The sequence below is a fragment of the Brachyistius frenatus genome, unplaced genomic scaffold, assembly GCF_029030835.1.
Source record: "Brachyistius frenatus isolate BFR_SWC_R1_liver_20210118 unplaced genomic scaffold, ASM2903083v1 Contig_70, whole genome shotgun sequence".
Taxonomy (NCBI): Eukaryota; Metazoa; Chordata; class Actinopteri; family Embiotocidae; genus Brachyistius; species Brachyistius frenatus.
Genome location: NW_027210669.1, coordinates 203,604 through 226,444, shown reverse-complemented (window position 1 = coordinate 226,444; position 22,841 = coordinate 203,604). Strand labels below are relative to the sequence as shown.

General features: G+C 41.4%; 1 protein-coding gene across 1 annotated transcript in view; it reads right to left on the bottom strand.

Moving 5' to 3' along the window:
* The window catches only part of LOC138626123 (beta-galactoside alpha-2,6-sialyltransferase 2-like), a 40,804-nt gene extending 18,371 nt beyond the window's left edge, over positions 1-22,433 (bottom strand). The window contains exons 1-3 of the mRNA XM_069707570.1: positions 22,135-22,433; positions 3,782-3,838; positions 2,623-3,697 (exon numbers count right to left, since the gene is read on the bottom strand). Of these exons, the coding sequence (XP_069563671.1) occupies positions 2,623-3,607 (985 nt within the window). The 5' untranslated portion in view covers positions 3,608-3,697; positions 3,782-3,838; positions 22,135-22,433. The remainder of the gene's footprint in view (positions 1-2,622; positions 3,698-3,781; positions 3,839-22,134) is intronic.
* Between the last annotated feature and the right edge of the window lie 408 nt (positions 22,434-22,841).

The following is a 22,841-nucleotide window of genomic DNA, read 5'->3' as shown; positions in this document are numbered from 1 at the left end:
GAAGTTAAGCCCATGAATTAATGGAACAAAATCGAGCCTTTCCAACACTGCGAGGCTGTTCAATAATTAATCGGCTTCATAGCATTTGTCTCATTCATCAAGTCCCATCAAGAAAAATATTTTTTGAAGAACTGAGGGAACTGGGATGATGACACACTGAACCAATACCCTGCTGCTGCCTGATATTACAGACCTCAGAGAAGAGACACGAATAACATCACCTTTTTACCTCAAGACTCTTACGCTCTCACATTAAATTCATATCCTGCTTAGAAGAGCTTCGAACAAGGTGTGTGTGTTTCTAACTGGAAAACGTATAACCAAAGCATAACACTGCAAAGGGATTCACTCCTTTGTTTATGAGCACATTATTGGCCAGAAACCAAGACCAAACATGGGGGATGATGATACATCAACAAAGATTTAGAAACACCTGCTGAGTTGAAATCTGAGATCTGGTGCCTGATACTGAAGACTGCCTGTTTTTTCTTTGCTACTCAGTCAAATGTTCTTTGTTATCCGGCACTAAAAATACCCCAAACATCCTAATATTATTCATTAAGCCAAAGAAAACATGCACACACACACACACACACACACTTAAATATATATTTCGTCTGTGTTTCTCTACATTCGCAGCAAACCTGTTAGCACCTCCAGCTAATTTCACAACAAAGGGCCTTTCTTGTAGCCGTGAGTGGAGGCATCAGTGCTGAAAGACTGCAGCACTGACGTTTCACTGATACAGCAGCACAAGTTAATTCCACCGGGACCACAGGGTCAAGCGCAGATGTAGGTTCGCATTACCTGTCTGCATCTGTTTTTCTCAGAGTTGTTAAGCCTGCTTCTCTTTCTGGGACAATGTAACCCAGGGTAGCCAGAGTCTCTATAACCCTGTCAGTATACAGTGGAGATATGTTGAGGAAATGTAGGAAAACAGTGCTTCAAAGATAGAGACCTCTTTATTAATTCTCGTGCTTGCTTTGAGAAACTGAGAAATGCAACGAAGCTGTACATGATGTGAAGACGCCTGATTGGTTACCAGAGGGTGTTCTGTTTTTTTCTAGTGAGCCATCTGTCACTGAGTTCACACTCTCCCCACTTATCAAAGAGCTGCCAAAAGTCTCTAAACCATGAGAACACACACTTAAATGCAAAAACATATAGCCTAGCAGGCCCACAATCAACTATGCGCACAATCTGCTTGACAAGTTAATCTGCAAGAGCCACACAAAACCTGAGCAAATGCCAGTCAGGGCAGGTGCAAATGGAGATTTGTTGACCTTCAAAATTTAACATCTGAATAAGCTACTGTGCTTAAAGCATAAAAGGTGATTTTTTTTTTTTTTTTTTATTTATTCAAGGATGTACGAAAATATCAGCAAACGATAAAGGAATTTAAAATAAAATATTGGCATTGACCCAAAATGAACATTTCTGCTGATATTTAATCACAGTAAAATATGTGTTTCAGCCATTAAGGCCTTCATCAGGGCAGATGCAATATAGCTGCCTTTGTTTCTTATATCTGTTGGTCAGTAGTCTCATGATCAGTATGGATCAACTATTGGTTGCCTGATTCCTGGGAGCAGGTAAAATCACATGATGGGAAAACAGTTTCATAATACATACAGATACACAATATCAGGACATCAAGTCTTATCGTCTCTTAATAATAAAAATGTTGCTTTAATTATCCCCGGGTGCTTCACAAAACGCTCAACACCGTCTCTAGCGCGAGGGGGCCAGCGTAGCCCGTCGTCAACCTGTCTCATAACTCAAGTGTTAAAGACAGTGAAATAATATGTCTGCTGTGTGCGAGTGTGCAAACAGTAAAGTTGCTCTTTGTAATAACCGTGTCAGAGAGATCATCCGAGCATGTTTAAGAAGAATGATTCTTACAGTTTTGATCCATAAAAATAATTATGACATGCTCTGCAAAACTAGCTTCTCTCATTTTGTACAGTGAATATGTTACAAGTTGATAAGTATTGTATGTTATGTCTACATCTGCTAGTGGGACATCACCACGACAGGAGAGACTTGCTGTTATCAAACAAAGGCTTTGGCAACTATTTGTTAATTTATGGTAGTCCAACTTGTTCTCTGTTAGCAGCGCTTTGAAACGTAATAAGATTTAGTGAAGAAGACATGAGTAGGGTTTGGCCCATAACAAAGGAGCTCGGAGACTAATGCTCAGACTTGCATGAAATTTAGTGTAAATTTTTTTCATCTCCAGAGCTTATCTCCACTTGAGCTGTCCGTTAAGTGTCAGCGATAAGCCAATGGTCAATTATACATGAGAAAAATCTATCTGTTAGACTGCCATAAAAAACTAGTCAGAAAAAATAGAATCTACGGAAACTTTTTCACTTGTTTTGGACACCCTAAGCTTTTCACTCACACCACCCAGAGATCTGTGTTCACATCTCATCTATACCTCATAATTTAACAGAAAGATTGTCATAAAATGTGATAAAACATTCATACATCCAGGACATTCAGAAAAATGGTGTTTGAAGCTCTATGGCTGGTTTATTATGGTCGAACGTTGCAAATGCTATCAAGGTTTTGCACCCTTTCAATTACTGTCTAGTGTTATTCTTTGTTTTCACTACTCACCGATCTCTTTGCCCAGTCCTGAGCGCAGGATGGCGCCGGCGGAGGTGACCACTGCACAGGTCTTGAAGCTGCTCTGGTCCTGCTTTCGGTACAGCTGCTCCAGAGGGAGGGACGGCACAAGACGTGCCCAGCCGAGAGAGGAGAAGGGCTGCTCTGACCCGTCCACTGTCCTTAGCTGGGCGTGTGCTTTCATTTGACACAGCAGCTCCTTGGCACTCTGGGTGGCCCTGCGGTGCCCCTTGTAGGAAACATGGTGTTTGTTGGCACTCACGTAGTCCTTCATGGCGCGCTGCAGCCGCGGACTCAGCATGCCGGCGGACACTCGTCCCCTCCACAGCCGCTGCACCACGGAGGCAGACTTGGAGAAATAGTATTCCTCCAGATCAGAGGAGTCACCGTCGACCCTCCTCTCTGCAGTAGTCCTCATTCTGTTTCCTAGTTCATCATCTTCATTTTCCCTCTCATCATCCTCTTCTTCCCCACCACCGTGGTAACGAGTGGTGCTGACCCGGTTCTGAGATGCTCTCTCACGACTCAGGACTGCAGGGTCTGAGTGAGAACCCACATTCTCTGTTCCAAAGGAGGACCAGGAAGCCAGGCTCTGTGGGTCCAGGTAGTCCTGGCGGCTTGCTTCCTGGCTACCATAGATAGCGTAGGGAGCACTGTTTGGGCTGTGACTCACCTCCAGGCTGGTCTCAGGGTTGGTAGAGCTGGCGGAAGGCTCCGGCTTGTCTCTGGGATACGTTGTAGTTAAAGGCAAAGGCAGTTCAGGTCGGGAGCCCAGGATGGCGTGCTGTTGATGGTAGGCCTGTATGGAGGCCAGGCGACGAGTGTCAGGGTGCTGGGAGAGTAAAGAGCCAGCAGAGGTCAGGGGCTCATCCACACGAGCGTCCAAGAAGTAAGAGAGGAGGGCAAGAAAGAGGAGAACCCAGGCTAGCATTCCCACCAGCACCAGCCTCCGCCACTGCCTCATACTGGACTTCATTACCTCTCACTCACATACACGCCTGTTCAGCCGGCCCACCAACAACAAAGCCCCACAGCCAGGACTTAACCTGGAGGTCAGTTGGAGGGCCTGTAAAAAGAAAGCTCAGAGTTAAAGTGCTGGGGGGATGGATACAAAATATGTATTATTGCATCTGAGGTTTGAAACACTCACCTGAACAGATGGTTCTATTTCTTCCTGCCCATGTGTCCGCCAGGATATAACAGGAACCTGAGAAAAGCAGTGGTACTAATTAGAGGAGTCAACACGAAAACACCTTCTGCAAGGGAGCGCTTAGCTGCTTTCCACACGAGAAACATAAGATGTTCAAGGCCAGAACCTTTTTTTGTTTTTAAATGGTAAATGGTCTGCAAACAAATTCACAGCTTCCACCATGTGTCATTCAGGCACAACTGCAGAACTAAAGACTGACGCACATCAGCTGTGTTTAAATGTTGCATTGGACAAGGAAGATCAGATACACTTTGAGTCATCAAATACCTAAACAAAAACCTTCCAGAGTCTCATCTGGAAATTGGTTATGGTTCATCCTAAAGCTTAATTGAACTTCAGCTTGATGCAGACTGTGTTGGGTGAAAGGCGTGTTTGACTAACTTCAGTCCAGCCTCAGGGAGATTATTTTCCGTACACATCAGAGCTTGATGGTGACTGATAAGGTGGTTTGTTTCCACTTTTCCCAACATGTTCACAACTTTGGATAACAGCTGAAAAGAAATTGCTGATTAATTAGTATTACTTTCCTTAACCACTCCTCCTTAACAGTTTTGCATAAAGTCTTGATCTACAAGACATTATAATGCATTTCTTGGCAGCTACAAAGGACATTTTAAATATCTATAACTTTAATTAAAACTTCCCCTTTGAAGACATAGAGATATATTTTATATTTTTACCAATTTGATTCCTTATTTTCGGTGAAAAATGTCCATTATTATTATCATCATTATTGTTTAACACGATTAGTCCAAAGAACAGTCAGGAACCAGAAAACTGAAAAAAGCAGCAAATTGTTGCATTTTTAAAACTATGACTTTTTCCCCAAAAAACATAATCAAATGATTGTTTACATATTATATTATTATACCATACTATTATTCTATAAGGGAGACTCTTTATTTTTATGTGCTTTCTCCAGTAAAAATGCTGCAGGAAACTAAATTACTTTTGTGATAATCAAACCAAAATTGGTCTTGGATTTGCTCACTGGTCTTTTTTTTTTTTCTGTTTTTATAGTTGGATATTACGACTGGAACCGCCACTGTTCCTGCACCTCACTGAAATGCACCCCGCTTGCTACATTGCATCAAAAACCTGGACTCATCCCTGCATGCGCTTCAACATGACACTTTTGTTTATTTCATTGCTGAGCTAAAAAAAAAAACAATAATTACAAGATAGCAGTCTCATTATCAGCCTGGCTTATTTTTGTGGCAGCTTTGATAATACTCTGGTGTACAAAACCTTCGGCTCACTGATGGATTACAGAGTGAAATACACTGCAATGAAGGTGAATAAATGAGGCATTAAATTGCCTCACATCAGAGGAATACAATCCTCTCAGCCACACATAATTATGAGTTTTGGTCTCTTAATGTGGGAGCATTTCTCTTGAGCGAGACGGAGAGTGGCAGAATGAAGCAGGAAAAAAAAGTTCCTGAGTTTTAAGCCTCTTCTAGTCCTAATTACAGCTTCCCGTCTCTAGCCTCCGAGTCCTGCAGAGTGCAGCAGAAGTGATCTCAGGTGCCCCTGCGCTCCCCCTCTCTTGACAACCAGACTTCCAGGCCTCCCGTCCAGGGGCCACACAGGAGGCCAAAGCTCATCCACTGACCCTGGTCAAGCAGGAGGAAAACAGCAGGGGGCAACTGGGCCAGAGGGAGAAGAGACGGTATGGGAGAAAAAAAATACTGGATGGAAACTGATACAGACAGTCACACACATCTGCACAAACACAATCTGACCACTGAGTGAAAAGTTGGAGCGTGTTCTGTCTTGCGCCTTAAGGCTGGGATAGGTGTCAGGCAGTAATCTGCTGTGTAGCAGTCCCGCCTTGTCTCCCAACTCTGAGGTCAAACGTTACTCAGTGGAAAATGTGCCATTTAACACCTGGAAATAACAACAGCCGGCCTGACGCACACAATAACAAAGACAACAACCAGGAGAGAACACACAGCTGCCCAGTGGCAATGGCATGTTATCAACAAGCAAATGTCATCTATATGAGCCGCTGGTCCACAGAACTCCACCGCGGATCGCGTGCGTTTCCCGAGGCATGTCGTGCAAGCGTACGTGTGCGTTTTTGGCCGTTTGCATCACCTGGTAGCAATCAGGATGTGCGCTTCAGTAACTGCGGTGAAACAACACAAGTGCATGGCACAGATGGAAAGGCGGGGGTGGAGGACAGAACTAGTCTTTTGAGGGATACTCAAATAAAACAACAAAACGGGAAACATGGAAAAGAGACGTTGCCAGACAGCAAAGGGTGACTAAATGACTTGGCACGAGCCTGCCATCAACAAAAGGAGCATAATGGAATATAAAACATGGCTCCCATGAAGAATAAAACCGAAATTCAATGTGAAGAAATGATGTAGGAAGAGCAGCAGGTTTTGTAATGAGGAAGGGGAGAATAGTTCAATGTTTGTAACTAAAGAACACATGCAAATAACTGAAAATGTCTTCACTGATTTGACTGCACTTGTGCTGCACATAATTAAGGAACACCACCAAATGCAGAAATGCTGCAGGTAGCAAAGACTAAAGCGGAAATGAGTCTTTTAAGCAACTGTTCCCAGTTGACAGTGAAAAGTGAAAATCAACGGTCCAAAATCCATCGAGATAATCAGTTTACTGACAAAGAAAAGACACAAATTCTCACATTAGAGAGGCTGAAATTGACCTATGCTCAGCATTTTTTCAATGTCAGTGCTGGAAAATTGATCAGTTATCAAAGAGTAGACAATTGGCTCTGGGCTGAGAAATACTTCATCATACAACCCTCCCCACAAAAACCAGTGATTTTACTTTTTGTTTTTTGTACGGAATAAACAAATTACGAATACTGTAAATAGTTATTGGTAGTCAGATTTTATTACTTTTGCATGCTAGTTGTTTCCCCCCTTTTTAGTCTTTACGCTAAGCTAACAGCTGTAGCTTCTTATTTTTACCATGCAGCTGTCTTAGTACTATCGATCTTCTTTTCAAACTCTAAATAAGGAAGCTAATAATAATGCTGAACGAGCATGATGTATTTTTGAGTACATTTATAAAAATACTTTAAAAAAAAAAATGATTTAATGATTCTGAAGTCAAATTTAGAAGGTTGTTTTTATCCACCTATAATGTAACAGCCTTCAGTTTAATGTGAATGTAATATCAGCAGTGTACAGAATATCAAAATGAAATGTTTCCGAGATTGAAAACAGTATTTTCGAACAGTGAAAATCAGAAGCACCTGCACATATTTTGCATGAATAAACCGTGACAGTATTGCACTCTTAAGCACCTTTCAGGAAATGACAGAAAGGTCAGGGAGTTCAATTAATCTTTGTGGAAACTATTGCGGTCTGAGGTCCTGTCTTGGGGCATTTTCTCCTCAACAAAAGCCACTGAATCATTTAAGTATTACAATAAATAATTTCATGGCTGTGTAATCATCAGATGAAAGTTACACTCGTTAGGGCTGCTGTTGGCCATTACAGTTTATTGGCCTTGTTTTCTTTTTAAAGGGGATGCAGTTGGATTTTATGCAGGTTTTGGCAAATCAGAAAGCGAGTACAAACACTGGATGGATGGATGGATGGATGGATGGATGGATGTTTCTGCTTCTGCCGAATGTGTGTTGTAATTTGGCTGCGATGCCAGAGCAGCTATGCCAGGGCCGTTATGCAGGTGCCTCCAGTAGGCGTGCTGGTTTTTGTGTTGCTTTCCTTTTGTTGCCTGTGTATCTTTCGGAGTGATTTAATGCTTCTGCTGTTGTGTGTGCCAGGCTATATGTTGCCATGTCAGCTGCAAGGTGTGATGTGTGTTGATGGTGCCTGTACTTTCAATTGTATTATTTACAGCGGCTATTTGGCAAGTATAGTAATAGTTGCCTAGTTTGGGCAAAATTAGCATTTCAAGGGCTGCTTGTCTTGGAACGAGGTTTTCACACCAGGGGATTAATGACTAAAACTGTCTGAAAGCACAAAGACAGACATTTGCATATGCATTCCTTTGGAGAGATTTATAAAGCTTCACACACGCATGGTTCTGTTTTATAAATCCCAACTATGGAGGAACTGGGCTCACATGTACAGGCCTCATTTCCATTTCTACTGTTGGCCTCCAATGGACATAGATACACTATGAATCACTTGTTGACAGACTGATACTTGTGCCTGCTCAACCATTCATTGGATGTGGAAGTGAAAAGAACGGGGGCGCAGTTTCACCAACACCATCAGAACAGCATCAATATGCACGACCATTGGCCCGCGGCAGTTTACAGTAGTTATACTACTAATTCATCACACAACTTTAAATATGAGCAAAATTATCTCCGTTTTCAGCATTTAACATGAGCAACATGGTCAATGATTCTATAGTGCTTATACTGAAACAGAAAGAATGTTGTAAAGCCTGCAAAAATAAAAACACAACTCGTGGTTGAACAAGTGAATAAATACCTGTTTATCCAGATTATTTTTTGTTTTATAGCTTACATAGTGGTTAAAATTAGGAGCCTAAATCATTCTTTGGTGGAGGATATTGATTTGATAATAACACAAGAAAAAGACAAAGAATGCAAATGCAGGCTAATTTGGAGCAGGACAGAGAAGAAACCACAATGAGTCAATAAGGTAAAAATACGCCATCTGTGAGCATGAGGCCATAAATGTAAAGCATGTATTTGCATGCTATTTGTCTTGTGCATTATCATTTCATTCAGCAACATAAAATAAGTAGCGTACAGGAAATAACAGTGGCACCAAACCACCTTCACGTCAGTAAGTGTAGGTGGAAATGTTGTGTTTATTTTCAATTTAATGTTTTTCTGATCTAAATGTTTATCCTTTAAGACACTCAATTAGCAAGTAATTAAATAATCTTACATACCCCTGTCAATTTCTCTGTCAGCATACATAACAACTACAGACAAAGGTAAATTTATTTCAACATTTATTACTTGAAACAAAATTACTTTGCTACCTTATGAACATGCGATTAAAGTGAATATGTTATCTTTGAATACTGACATCTGGACTGATGTTCTTTCATTGAGAATGTGGTGACGTTTTACAGACTGTGTTCATACCTAAACCACCTCTAAACGTGATGGCTGATACAATCCCACTCTGATCGCAATGTGTTCTGTGTGTATTTACACCTTGGATTAACAATCTTTTTCCCCTTATCGCTTAAATGGGTATACTGTGCCATGTAAAGCTAGCGTGTTATAAGTCCACCACAACTACGCACTGCAGTTTCAGAGTGAAGCAATCAACAATCAGTGATCTTAAAGATAATAGCTAAATACGCGTGTCCCATCAGTTCGGTCAAAGACGAAGGTTTTCATAGTTTGATATTTGGTTCACCCAATTTTACAGCATAAATTAGTCTCTCTCTTAGTGTGTGGTGTTTGTTGGTGGTGGTGGTGTTGAATGGACAAATACTTCCCTGAGAATACAAAAATGCCGAACGTAAACATACATATATACATACAATTCTTGCTCAAAATGCCTATTTCTACATCATACCGACACTGAATCTCTATAGGGAAGCCAAACACTGCAAAACTTCTCCACAACAGAAATGAAAAAACTGTAAAATATAGACAGTACATATATCTAAAGTTTTCTTCTTTTTTTTCCCAATACAACCATGTTCCTTAAGACCCAGCAGACCCCGCTGCAGCCCACTGTAATATTATCAGTGTACTGAACTCAAGCCACTATTTGACTGCCAGGTAAGTACAGGCCTTGAGGGAATACAGCCACACACCATCTCACAGAAAATCCACTTTACTACACCCTGCTGAGGAACCGATGTGGAGGGGCCATGTTATGAATACTTTAATCACAGCCACCTTGAAAAATGTCTTATATAAAAGGTAATGGAGGTCTGTGTAAAGGCTGAGGCTTTGGCATGGGAAAGTAATGCCTATGTAAAATTCACAGAAAAATACAAAGTAAATGCTGAGGATGGCTCACAGGAACATATTCCTCATTCTTGCTTGTATTTAAGCAGGAGATAGATATGAATTCATGATGAGTGGGTAGAGTCTGAGTCTAATATAGATTAATCTGTGGTGTTTAATACAGCCATCGCAAGACAAAGAGGAAGCAATGAAAACAGTGTTGTAAAGAGACGAGTGAATGCCTGTGGAATTTACAACAACAGAAAAAGACATCACACGCTGGTTCTGCAACAGAACTCGATGTCCCTCTATTCTGCACACTGCATTGCAATAGAAGTGTGCACATTTTCTCAACTAAAACACAGACCAAAGGGCTTGTTCCTCATGAAATATTGAGCCCTCAGGAGTGGAGTTGTAAAAATAAATAAATTTAAAAAATTTAAAAAAGCTGTATTCCTTTAATATTCACCTAGCAGCAAGTCAAACAGCACATATAAACTAATACACCAGGTTAAAAGAGGCAACACGACATAGTTTGCTTAGCATTCGTGGGACTAACGGATCCAAGAGTGTGGTCAGCAGAGACATTTTAGACTTCGGGATTCATTTGTGAACGTGTCTGAAATTCCAGTCCAAGTCTCTCAGGATTATGTGAACAGAACATGATATAAATGCAAATCCAGTGTGTGCTCCATATAGGGAAGGAAATAGATTTTCCAGGAAGGTATTACGTGAAGGAGGCTGCTAGAAAGAGGATGTAGTCTGAAACAGAAGTGGGTGCCGGGTGGGTGTATGGACCTTCACAACTGGGACCTGCAGTTATTTATGCACTTGAGCTTGAGTAGAGTTTTTTGGGGGGTTAACACAAGTATGCTTTAAGGTGGATTTTTGCTCTGTCAGATGGTCCTTCCCCTACACTTTTCTAACAGCAGGTCGGTGGTGTCTGTCGGTCATCATCTCTGACTTTACGACATTCACGCCCACTCGATGTTGTGATTGGCCAGCTCTAGGTGAGGCGAGAGCGGGCGAGCCATTGTACTCCTCTGTTGTGGCACTTTTGGTGTGTACCACCCAGTGCAACACTATCAACCCTCTATAACAGCTGGATTTCACTCCACCTAACAGTGTGCCTAGTGGGAACGACTTTAAAAACATTTGACTTCTAACATGGTCGGACAGCGAGTCTTAAGAGCCGGTTCTGAGAAACCAGAAACCGGCTCTTAAACTGAAGTGCTTGTTGGAGCATCTGACAGCGTCTAAACAGTGGCTCCCCAACAATCTTCCAGAGCTTGGATCGGGACAGGGAGCGGCCACCGTTCACAAACTGCTGGAACGACCAGGCCGACTATCAAACTATTATCACGCTGTTTGGACGATCCATTAAAAATAAATGGCAGCCAGTCATAGCCATAGAGTTGCAGTTTGAATGCCTTGTTGAAGGGAAATCACAGAGGAACCAAGAAACTATGACGGAAGGCTTTTCATTCTGCCTTTGACTGTTCTAACAGGTATAAACACTTCAATCTTTACACTTAGTTAATTTCAGGCATACTAAACCCAAAGCTCCCTTTGCCATAGAGTACATTATGTTTAAGTAGCCTGAACTCAAATGTAAAGAAGTTGAGACACTGACAGCAAACCAATTCATTGTTTATTCACATAATTTAGCACAACGTTGAGGATCATATTGTTTTTGTGCAATTCCTAACAAGCTAATCTGCATTTCAGAGCTCCCACTTCAATACCCTTCAGATTAGCAAAATCCAACTTTAACTTTTTCAGGATGGGGATTGAATAAATTATTATTCTAGTGGGAGGATGTATACCTGTTGTATGCACTGAAGAGATCGTAAATTAATCCCAAAGTGAGAAGAGAAGGTGCAAAGTTGTGAAGAAGCTCCCCGGTGTTAAATCACACCATGTGAACTGCTATGAGCCGGAGATCACACAGATGGAAATTAGCCATCTTCTAAACATCCTTCTAAAACAAGAAATAGTCACGTCATAAAACCAAATTTGATATATCCCCTGCACTTTTGGAGTTACATCTGAAAGGGGCAGTCAGATGCAGACATTAATTAATGTAATTTGATCCTATTAATCATTTTTCACAAGTAGTATTCCAGTTGCAATTGTCATTGAGCCAAATGTAGTTCACAGCTATTAATCTTGGAACCATTTCTGGAACCGCTGTTGTATGAACTGTTCCAACTTGGCCAGTACAATGCATAATATGAATTTACCGAACAAAATATTCGTTATCTTCTCATCCAATCCAGAGATGGAAACGTGTGGTTGCAGATCAAACAAAACAAAAAAACCACGAGTCACTGCAAACGAGAACAAAGACGTCAGAAGTCACTTGAATTTGTGAACTCAAAGGAGAAAATTGAGCTCAAAGAAAGAGCATATGCACCGACTAAATGAATTCTCTTTCTACACTTTATGAACCCACTGCTACACGTCCACCCTGCTTTAGCCTCAGGAAGCAACGAGGTTATTACCATGTGGTACAGCGGACTTCACCCTGTGTAATTATATCTGAGCTCTCCAAAGGGTCCACTGCACTTCATCACATCTGCAAACCTCAAAGGGCAGCTGTTAGGAGCAGCCAACAGACTAAAAGCTATATATACCCATATACATGAGCAAGTGAAAACTGGACACTTAAAAGCTAAAAAATTTTTTAAAAAAAAAAAAAAAAACTATTTTTGTGCTGAATAAATAGATCAGGAAGGAGGATCAAGATGATACGAGCATCTTTGTCTCCATACAGTATCTTCTCTAATGGATGGAAGAAATATGACTCTTTACTTAAGGGCAAAAGCTTAAATTTGCGGGGTTAAAACCTCCATCTATATCCTTCCCTAATCCTGCCGCTGCCCCAACATGACATAATGAAAGGCATCCTCCTCCCTTCACTTCCACTTCCCCTGCTCACCTTCTCTCCTTCCCCCACATCTGCCTTCCTCTGTGACCTACATTCAGCCGTGATGCTGTGCATGCAGACATCGCCTCGCTAACGATGTCTATGTGTGTTTGCTCTAAAGTCATTCATTTTAACGTTATACTGTACCCACGCACAGAATAGGATTAATATTGCATCCACTGTTGCATCTCTGTGTGAGCAAAAATGCGTGGTTACTTTACTATCGCTATGCCTGCCAGTCTTTGTTTGGAAATGTGACTTAGTACCAGCAGCAGATCAACCAGCTCCTCACCACTGGCACCTGGCATGTGGAGCTGAGAATACACTGCAGGCAATACAGCTCATTCCTGCCATCCAACTGCCTGCCAATCACATCATACTGGAGCATGCAATCGCATGACTGCACGCATACAAATGCACAGCCGAGCCCAGATCAGCTTTGAAAACTCAAGTATAGCACACATGGCTACAAATACAATGAAACAGGGGTTTAAATTTCAGCCTCTTCTGGAGGCTAAAAGGAGACACCGCAGACCACTTAAAAAAGTAACGCATGCCTGGTGTGGCCTGCCTACAACTTGCAGGGACTTGCATGTAATGCATGTCAGCACAAGTGTTACGCTCCACTAGTGGGATGGGATGGCTTTCAACAGTGGAACTATAGAGACCTTATTCATCATAGAAGGTAAACTTAAGCAGTTTCCTCATATGACACAGATAAGACTGTAGTCATCATATTAATAGATGACAAGTCACAAAGCAGCACCACCTGCAGCACATCTGTCCGTGTGAGCTAATGTCCCACGAAAAAAGTCTAAACTAGATCACAGCTGACAGAAAAAATAATACCTAGCAACAATTTTGATCATGGAGTTATCATTTGGGTCACTTTTGTATCAAATATACTTAAGACTGACTGGTTCTGCACTCTGAAATGTACATATTTGCTGGTTTTCTTTGTCCTCTACGGCAGTGAACTGAAAGGTTTTGGGTTGTGAACCATATTTCAGACAAAGTGAGCAATCCAAATATGCCAACGGTGTTTGTGATTCACTGTGATTCAGTTTTGGCACAGTTTATAGACTGATTACCTCAGTCATTAAAAAAAAAAAAAAAAAGATCAAGAGTAATCAACACTGAATGACAGATTACAGCGCACAAGTTCATTTGTTGTCCATTAACGGATCACTATGTCCATAATTCGCCTAGTGAACTCTGAGTGCTCAGAGGGACTTTTTACAGTTAAAAATGAACTAAAACTACAATATGCGCAATGGGGACACACTTTAAATGCTGCAAATATCTTGGCATTTCTTGTAACTTTGGCTGATATAAAGTTTATATACACAAGCACATACAACGTACATATCTCCAGTGAGTTTATACATTTGCTTGGTTGGTTTCTTGGTCAAGCTCTTTTCTAAAAAAAAAAAAAATCACAATGTTGACATATCCGAGTTCATTTGTTGAATTCCAACTGGTAGAACGGGCATCATCAAAACATCTGATTTTGTTTGGCAGCACAACAAACTTTAACACACTGACATACTAACCCCTTAAAAGTTGTCAGGATGAACTTCTTGGCAAACAGTTGCGTTATTACACATCCAGGAGACAAAGACCTTTTTCACATTTTAACTTGTCGTTGTAGAAAAAGCACAGGCGTATTAATGACAGCTGCATTCTACTTAGAGGAGGTGCTGCTTTTGTGCTGATTGGTTCACTATCATGGCTTATTGGGACACTTAATGGAGTTACCATTAATACCCCCGTGCTTTACCTACAGTGATTATGGTGAAAGCAAGTATAATAATCACTTCCCTCTTAGCTTTGTTTTCATGACCACCAACTGAAGGAAATGTCTGGCGCTTTAGCTGCAAGGCAAAAAAAACAGCTCAGGTCATGTCTGAAAATGTGATTAATTAGGGTCATCAGAATAAACACATACAGCACTGTTGAGGGCCATAAAACTGACAAAAGTGAGGGGAAAGATGCTAGAAGGCTACATAGAGCCAAGGAGATCAACACTACGAGAGATCTCTTTCATATTACACGGAGTAATTTCACTTATTAGCAACATATGACTGTTGGTTAGGGCAACTTTAAGTTTGTTTTGAGGAAACCTTTTGATTGAAGCAAGAATTTTCACAGTTAGCTTTATCTTATCTGATGTTTGACAGCAGTGCAGCTTCAAAAGTAACTCAGTGGTTTAACTTTAAAAAAAAGAAAATCTGATTTTCAACAAAGAGCATCACTCAATTTTCCATGCCTTTAGGCTACACTGCCTCCATGGAAAATGAGGAAATATGTATATTTATATGTAAAAACTAAGATGTCTGTCTCCCTTTATGGATACATACAGAGACTCATGAAACCAAAAGAAAGATCAAACCATGTCCATCATCCTGTGAAATTATCAAAGAAAAACAAGCAAGACTTCTTTCATCCCGATTCTCTCTTGGTGGTAACAGCATTGGACTCTTGAGGGATGGCTTCATGCTGCTGTAATATCAGGTCCTGCAAGGTCAAACCAGAACGCACTAACTCCATTAAAGACAGATCCCGCTGAGGCAGATTAGGCCTGTCCTTCCCCTTCTATCCCCCTTCAGCTACAGCACTGATTATATCGGCAGAGAAAAAAATGTCTATTTTTGCAAAGGCGTGCTTAGAAACTCATTAATCTTGCTCTGAAGAAGCAGCTACACTCAGTAATGGCCAAGTGGTGCAGGGAGGCGGAAGTCTCTCACACACACCTGTCACTGTCCATCTGTTGTAGAAAACTCACACCGGATTCCTAAACCATAGAGGGAACAAGAGGGTCTGCATGCTGCACCTATGTTCACATGATGAGACTTCATTCTGCAGAGAGGACCGAAGAAACCATAATAACAAACAAAGTCACTGCACTGTCAATTAGCCCCTTTCTATCAGAGCACCATGAGGTGCTCATGCACCTTGTAATCACCAGAGCAGAGGATGTGTTTCATTTGGAAGCAACCCCACTGACACAGAGTAGAGCGAACAAGCCTCTGACTCATTCAAAGTGAATAACGGTCAAGGGAAAGTCATCATCCAGCAGACATTCGCTGGCTGTTCGACGTCCAAACAGACGGCACACGTACAAGTTTACAACTAACCGCACTATGCTTAATGCACTTGCCAAGTCAATGTCACAAAAAAGGAAATTACACTAATGTTTAGTTTAAAAAGTGGCCTCCACTTGAAGTAGAAAGGACATCTGATGAAAACACGGGCCCGGGAAGAGTTGAGTCATTGTGACCTTCTAAGCACATCCTCTTCTGATAAATCACACCGGGCAGCGGTTCTTGATGACAGGCTTTCACGGTGCACAGAGCACTCTTCAATACAGGCTGCCAACGGCAAGGTCCTATGAAGGAAATGCAGCTTCACATTATGGCCCATAAATACAGCTGGGAGCGCCGACACCCACAGCGGGCGGCTGTTTGATGGGAAAAAGTAGAGAAAGTCCATTTAAAGCTCATCTCACTCTCCGTTCCCCTTCCTTGTGATGGCTGAAAGGACGTCAACGACACTTGTACTTCCGGACTGTAAGACTTGTTTCCCTCAAACTCGGTTCGTCTCTGAACTGAGACTCGACTCACCCAAGTTGGCATGGCCTTCTCATTTTTGATGAGGAAACGAGAAACAAAGACAGAAATGACATTTTGGGAACGGCTCCTACTCCAAGAGTAAAAACAACAACAACATTTATCAGTGTAGTCCAGACACAAAGAGAGCAGATTTTACAGCCTTACAGGTTACTACATATGCTCATGCTTCAAAATGATGCCGAGAGGGTTCAATCATATCAGTTCTTTGCACCCAGTCTGTTGCATTTGTGGCAAAAAATGGTGTTTAACTGCCTGGAGAACAAACCCACTAATCTACAACTCAACAGCCATTTTCAGACAGCTTAACCTCACTATAATCTGTCTGAACTCTGGACACTTGCTTCTAAACACAGACTGAGATTAGAAGCCTCTGAGGGATTTATAGCACAACTATGAAAGCTATGCCACAATAAGCTGCTCACACATCCCATGTCCCTTTTTAAGAAGACACAACATCAGGAACCCGAGCGGCATATGACAACTCGCACAAAAACTGTGCCCCAAACAACGTTTCCTCTCAGGAAGTTTACAGTGTTGTGAAGACGGCTAATTATAATGGACGTCCATGTGTTTCTCATGGAGAGCCCTGTCCCGAGTGCTCGCACACCCGGGCAGGAGTGAGGGGCACAGCTGGTCTTGATGAATCCAGCGCTCCTGCTTTTGAAGGCTGAGCTCAGATAACTGCTGTTCTGGTCGGTTAGAACGCATCTGAAATTACACCTCCACCTTCCCGGAGCACCCTGCCCATACAGTCCCTCCACTCCTCTGTGCTGGATCTCAACATGTACAGTCAGGAACAGATAAAAAGGAAACTCTACCTGAGGCTGTGGCCAACGCTGAAATTATGGGAGCATTTTTAGGATTAACTAATGAAAAGAAGCCGACAGATCGACTCAAAAGTTTAGCCTTTGTTATTTTATAAGTCATAGGATACTCAGCACTAAATTCAGATTCACAGAAAATCCAAATTTTTATGTTTGAAGTGTCTGAAATTGTTATTTATACAATAACTGGATCAAACAACGACGTGAAAGTGATTGCTCACAGTGATCTGCAACGTTCAGTTTTACAGGGCTTTAGAGTGAGTTTTATTCATTCAAACTTTATTGATACTCGAGAAATCATTTATCCTGCAACTTTACCGTTTTGGTTCACTTACCGCTTTCATTCAGCTGATTTTGACCACAGGCGGTAAAAAGAAGCCCAAACAACCCACCGTACTCTACAAGATCAGCACAGTAAGAGACTAAAGGCGCCTCTACACTGATTGATTTCGGGCTGTCTGAGATGGAAGTTTACAATCATGAAAGAAAGGTGCTAAAAATCTGTGGTTGTAACTCAAAAACAGTGAAACATGCGTAACTGTGATACTCCACCGATGGCCGACTTGGTGCTTTGATGATCAAAGAAATTTAAGAACAAGTTCTGGCAGTGGGACTGAAGCTACAACCCACATGTACGAACCAGATCAAACATAAAGTGACATAAGAAAACAGTCAGAATGATGTATAAGTGCAAGGTGATGAGGTCCCTCAGCTCATATTCTTTTTTTATATTTACGTCATAGCGATACGATTCACCATGTCTTTATCGCACAATCTTACGCAGGTGCGTCACAGAAATATGTTTTGTGAAACTGTCTTGGTTCTCAAAAACACTGTGGATTTTTAATTGTTTACATGCAAAGATTTGCGACAGACAGAGGTTAATTTTGTGTTGCTTTTAAACTCCCAACCACTAGTTGGCAGTGTTGTCATCCATCTTCAGTCATTTGACTTGTCCATTCCAACAGAACAACATAAACTGAGACAGGAAGTAGCTGTACCACGACACTTCCTAAAAAAAAATATATATATGTTTGTTTGTTTTTTTTTGCAATTTATCACAATATAGTCTAACTGCTGTATAGACAGATTCTTGCCAACACAGTCCTACAGTCTGCCGTGCCTATGGCTTTGTTCAGACTGAAGGAAAATCAGATTTGTTTAAGAAAGGACAGACTGTTCGCACTATTATTTGCAAGTGAGTCCATCAGATTTACCTCGTCATACATCATCAACCTATCTGCTTGGGTTGCCGTAGTAACGACGTACACATCACTGTTGTCTGGGCTTTCCAACACAGAAATAAAGCCAGCAGATCATTTATTTGGGCGTCTGTCAACATACCGTTGTTCTTCTCCTCCATAGCAACAAAATCTACACCCTCTAATCCACTCTGTTAGTGGTAGCATGAACTCTGCTCACTCCGTCACATTGTGAACGACTTGAGAAATCGGATCAGAGCAACCGGACCAAGACGTGTGTGTAGAAATCTGTTTGGAATCCTATTTCAAAAATCTGGTTTGCAAACATTTTTATTTTTCGTGTATTTTTACTGTCCAGACTTTCAAAAATTCATCCGAACACAATCTGGATATGACAAAAAACAGATTTGGACTGACAGTCTGACATAGTTGACACCAAGATTTCAATCAGACCTATCTCACACAATGTGACACACAATAAACCTGCAGGATTGCTTTTGTTGTCACACAGTGTAAAGACACCGTAACTTGTAAACACAGTGGATCATTTAGGAGCTAAACAGGCAGATATTTCCAGAAGTTGGTAGAGACCAAAAACTGAGATAAATTCTCACCAAGTGACGATAAAAATGTCTCCAAATGAATTGCTCCAAAACGTCCGGATGGGTAAATAGGCAACTGTTTGCTAACAAGGACTCCAAATCAACTTTAAAGGAGAGGAACACAAACTGCTGATGTAATACAAACTCTTTTAAACCAATAATAACGGACTGAAAAAAAAAAAATCATTCAATTCAAAAAACTAATTTTAAGGTGGCCATTTTTCACCTCACTGTGACAATCTGCGGTATCATTTTATACTTAAATCAATGTGACTTTGTTCTGAGCGGCTTCAAGGCCGCAGTGGTGCAATATTAAAAAGGTGCTTCACTGCACTGCTGGTGAACAGATCGACTGCTGCACATCTGTCTCTCAGAGACAACAAGCCTGTATCTCTTTACAGTGTGATGCAGACACAAGAAATACATCCCTGAAGCTTAACCACTACTTTTTCTGACCATTTTCTATTTTCCCTCCAAATGCTGTGATGTCAATCGGTCACTCGCACACAGACACCCTGAACACTAACATGGCACCACTAAAATATTGACCCTGTTTAACATTAGTTTAATGATGTGTTGAGTATAACTTACTGAGGTTGATGTTAAACACTATCTGATCAAGAATGTCTCTTCACCACACTCTTCCACATGAATCACTTCCCCTCTCAGCCTTCCTCTCATCTGATGCTAATGAGAGTAGTCAATCTTTGAGTTTAACTCTGTTATTGGGTCATCACTGACTGCAATTATGCATTTTATTAACTAGTATTTTTAGAGCAGCATTTTCTCACTGCTGTTCTGTGACTTAAAAAAAAACAAAAAACAACACAAATCAACCTCAAAATATCCCTTTCTAAAACTGAGGTGTTTGTTTGCAGTGTGAATGACAATTCTCACACTGTTTTCCCACAACTGTTACACCCTGATCGTTGCTTTAATTTATCCTTGTTTACCCCTTCTCAGCCGGCTGCAGCCGCGTGTCCACATGCGCCGCTGTGTGTGTCAATTCCACAATAATCAGAGGTTAGAAGGGAGAAGAACAACTGAAGAAGAGTTATCTTATCAAGCGCAATGCTCACTATGCTGAAAAGCAATATGAATTACTTGCTGATTTCTGGACAACGTTTGGATCCTGAATGGGCTGCAGTCCTTTCTTTCATTGTGCATTTCTTCTGTTCATATAACTTTAGGGAATAATGGGTTTTGTCTGCTATATCGTGTTATTTTCTAATATATAAAGATGTTTTGTGTTCCAAAAAAAATGTCAGTGGGCAGACAATCTCTCTTCCTCTTTTATTCCTGTATCCTTGTGTCACAATGCTGCAAACTACCAACCTGCCAGGCAGAAATGTGGCTGGTGAAGAACTACAAAAAAAAAAAAAAAACAGCACACATCTGTGTGGAAAATGGCTTCAGGTCTGCAACACTGTGGTCTGCCATGGTAGAATAATCGAGGAACGTTGTTAGCGTGTTCCAATAAAAGCAGTTTTCCTGCACACCTGTACTCGGTCTGTAGACGCAGAGGGAGGGCGGCCCATTTCACACAATAAATATCCAGCTGCAGAGACAAAGAGGTGCTAGCCAGTGCGAAACAGTAATCAGACAGTTGCGTGTGAGAGCATTCAAGCAGACATCACAATCTTTTCAGTGGTGAATATATGATTTTATCAGGTGCCCAATAGCACATTCATAATGCGTAGCCTGAGGGGGGTAGCAACATTTTTAGTTCACGTATAAAAAACACTGTCCACTCAATTCAACTTTTGTCCTTGTCATAACCTCCCGAAAATTTTGAAAACCGAAGTGCATATAATTATTCAGGAGCCGCACACAAACACAAACAAAATAAAACTTTTCTGACGCAATGTCACTACAACCTGGAGAGAAGCTTTGAATTTTCTCCCCCGTGTTGTTTATGCTGCACAGAGAGGGAAACACAAAGAACAGACTGGTGCCTTTGATTCCAGTGGACTACAGTGAAGTGTGTGTGTGTGTGTGTGTGTGTGTGTGTGTGTGTGTGTGTGTGTGTGTGTGTGTGTGTGTGTGTGTGTGTGTATTCTTTTTGCAATGACTTTCAGACTAATCCTTAGGTCTGCTGCTGATCTTGAAGGTAATGGTGTGTTTCAGTGCCATTCAGAGAAGCCCTGGCAGCAAAGACTGATAAACTTTCCACTTCCTGATATCAGACAAGTCAAAGCACTTGAAAGAAGAACCCACCCTACACATAAAAACAAAAAGCTCAATTGCTGTTGACACTTGGGTGATTTCTTCTGCTTTCAAATGCATTTGCTGCTCTCAATCATGTGAAGGCGATTAGGAACACAGCATGTGTTTGTTTCATTTAAAGTACTTGGGGCCTGAAAACAGAGATGTTATCTGCTTGTTGCTAATTAAATTGTGGCAAACAAACGCCTGCCACAGTTGTGAGTCTGGACGGCCTGTGAAAGTGTATTGATGGCGGAAGAAGCACATTTGAAAAAGAAGCTTGTCAAGCACTACAACACTACTGCTGCTTAAATTAACTTCTTCAGAGGAACAGGAGCAGGTAGTTTCAAGCATAAGTGAAACTGCAATTTCCCTTATATGTACAATATAACATTATGGAAATACACATGGTGTCTCTAATAATCAGTCGGTTAAAAAGGACACGTTACAATGTCATAGTATGATTTCGTCTTCCACGGGGTGTCCTGTTGTGCGTGGAGCTCCACACCATGTGCATCAAGAGGTTTCATTATAACGGAGTGCCAGGGGAACAATAAACCTCTGCAGCTTCTCAAGTTGTGGAGCAATGTGCAGGCCTGGCTTCACACCGAGCTGTGAATGAACTCAGTATCTTTATTGTGCAGAAAAAACATAATCAATGAGGAGCGTCACTGATTGATTAACCGTGAACTCCGCTGCGTCTGTCAACGGTCCTGATAATTAAACCCGTTTTTTTTTTTTTTTTTTTAAAGAGCCGCGTGGTGACTGAATGAGCTGCAGTTTAAATAAGCGTCCTCCGGTGATTACCCGGTGAAGTAGCGGATGCAAAGCGGTTCATGCTACATGTTCATGTTTGATCTAGTCTAATCCTGAATATTGAATCGTTTGAAACCAAACATCGTGCCTGCACATCCTCCCCTAGTGCTGCTCCACGTCCTGCACAAAGCGCTCTGAATTTGCAAATGCAGATCTGAATGGAAAGCGAACAAAGCCTTACCTAAATAATGTGTCGGTCCTCTCTGGATGATGATGATGATGATGATGATACTGCTGCTGCTGCTGTCCGGCGGTTCATTTTCCTCCCGTCCGCCTTGTTGCACAGCGAGCATGCGGCTCGCTTTGGCTCGCTTCTGTTCCCTGTGAAGATATCCACTACTACGCTGAGCGGAGCGGAGCGAAGCGGAGGGGCTGTGTTGTCTGTCACATTGTTGCTGGCCTTTTTTTTTTCTTCTTTTTCTCGCAACCACATCCGACGTTTGAAGGGCGGAGTCAGTGAAGGTTGATTTTTTTTTGTTTTTTTTTCCTGTGAGGCACCGAGGAGGCATGTTGGCCAGGAGAGAAGGGTGGAGGAAAGGAGGGAAGGAAGAAAGGGAAGGAGGAGGGAAAACCATCTTGACCATGAATTTGAGAGATTCAAGAAACTGAACTGTATTCAGTGGAAAGTAACTAAGTAGCGACATTTACTGAAGTGCTAAGTTCAATTTAGATGTGCTTTACTTGACTACTTCCATCTGATCATACTTTATACTTCAGCTCCACAACATTTAGGAGGGAAATGTTGTACTTTCTTCTCCACTAGTTATTTTTCAGATCAGTATTTTATATCCTACCTGAATTATGTGATCAGTTTCTATATATTCAATGAGGAACATAAACTAGAGGCTTCGTGTTGAAATGTCAATGATGTAGGCTAATATTCCAGTA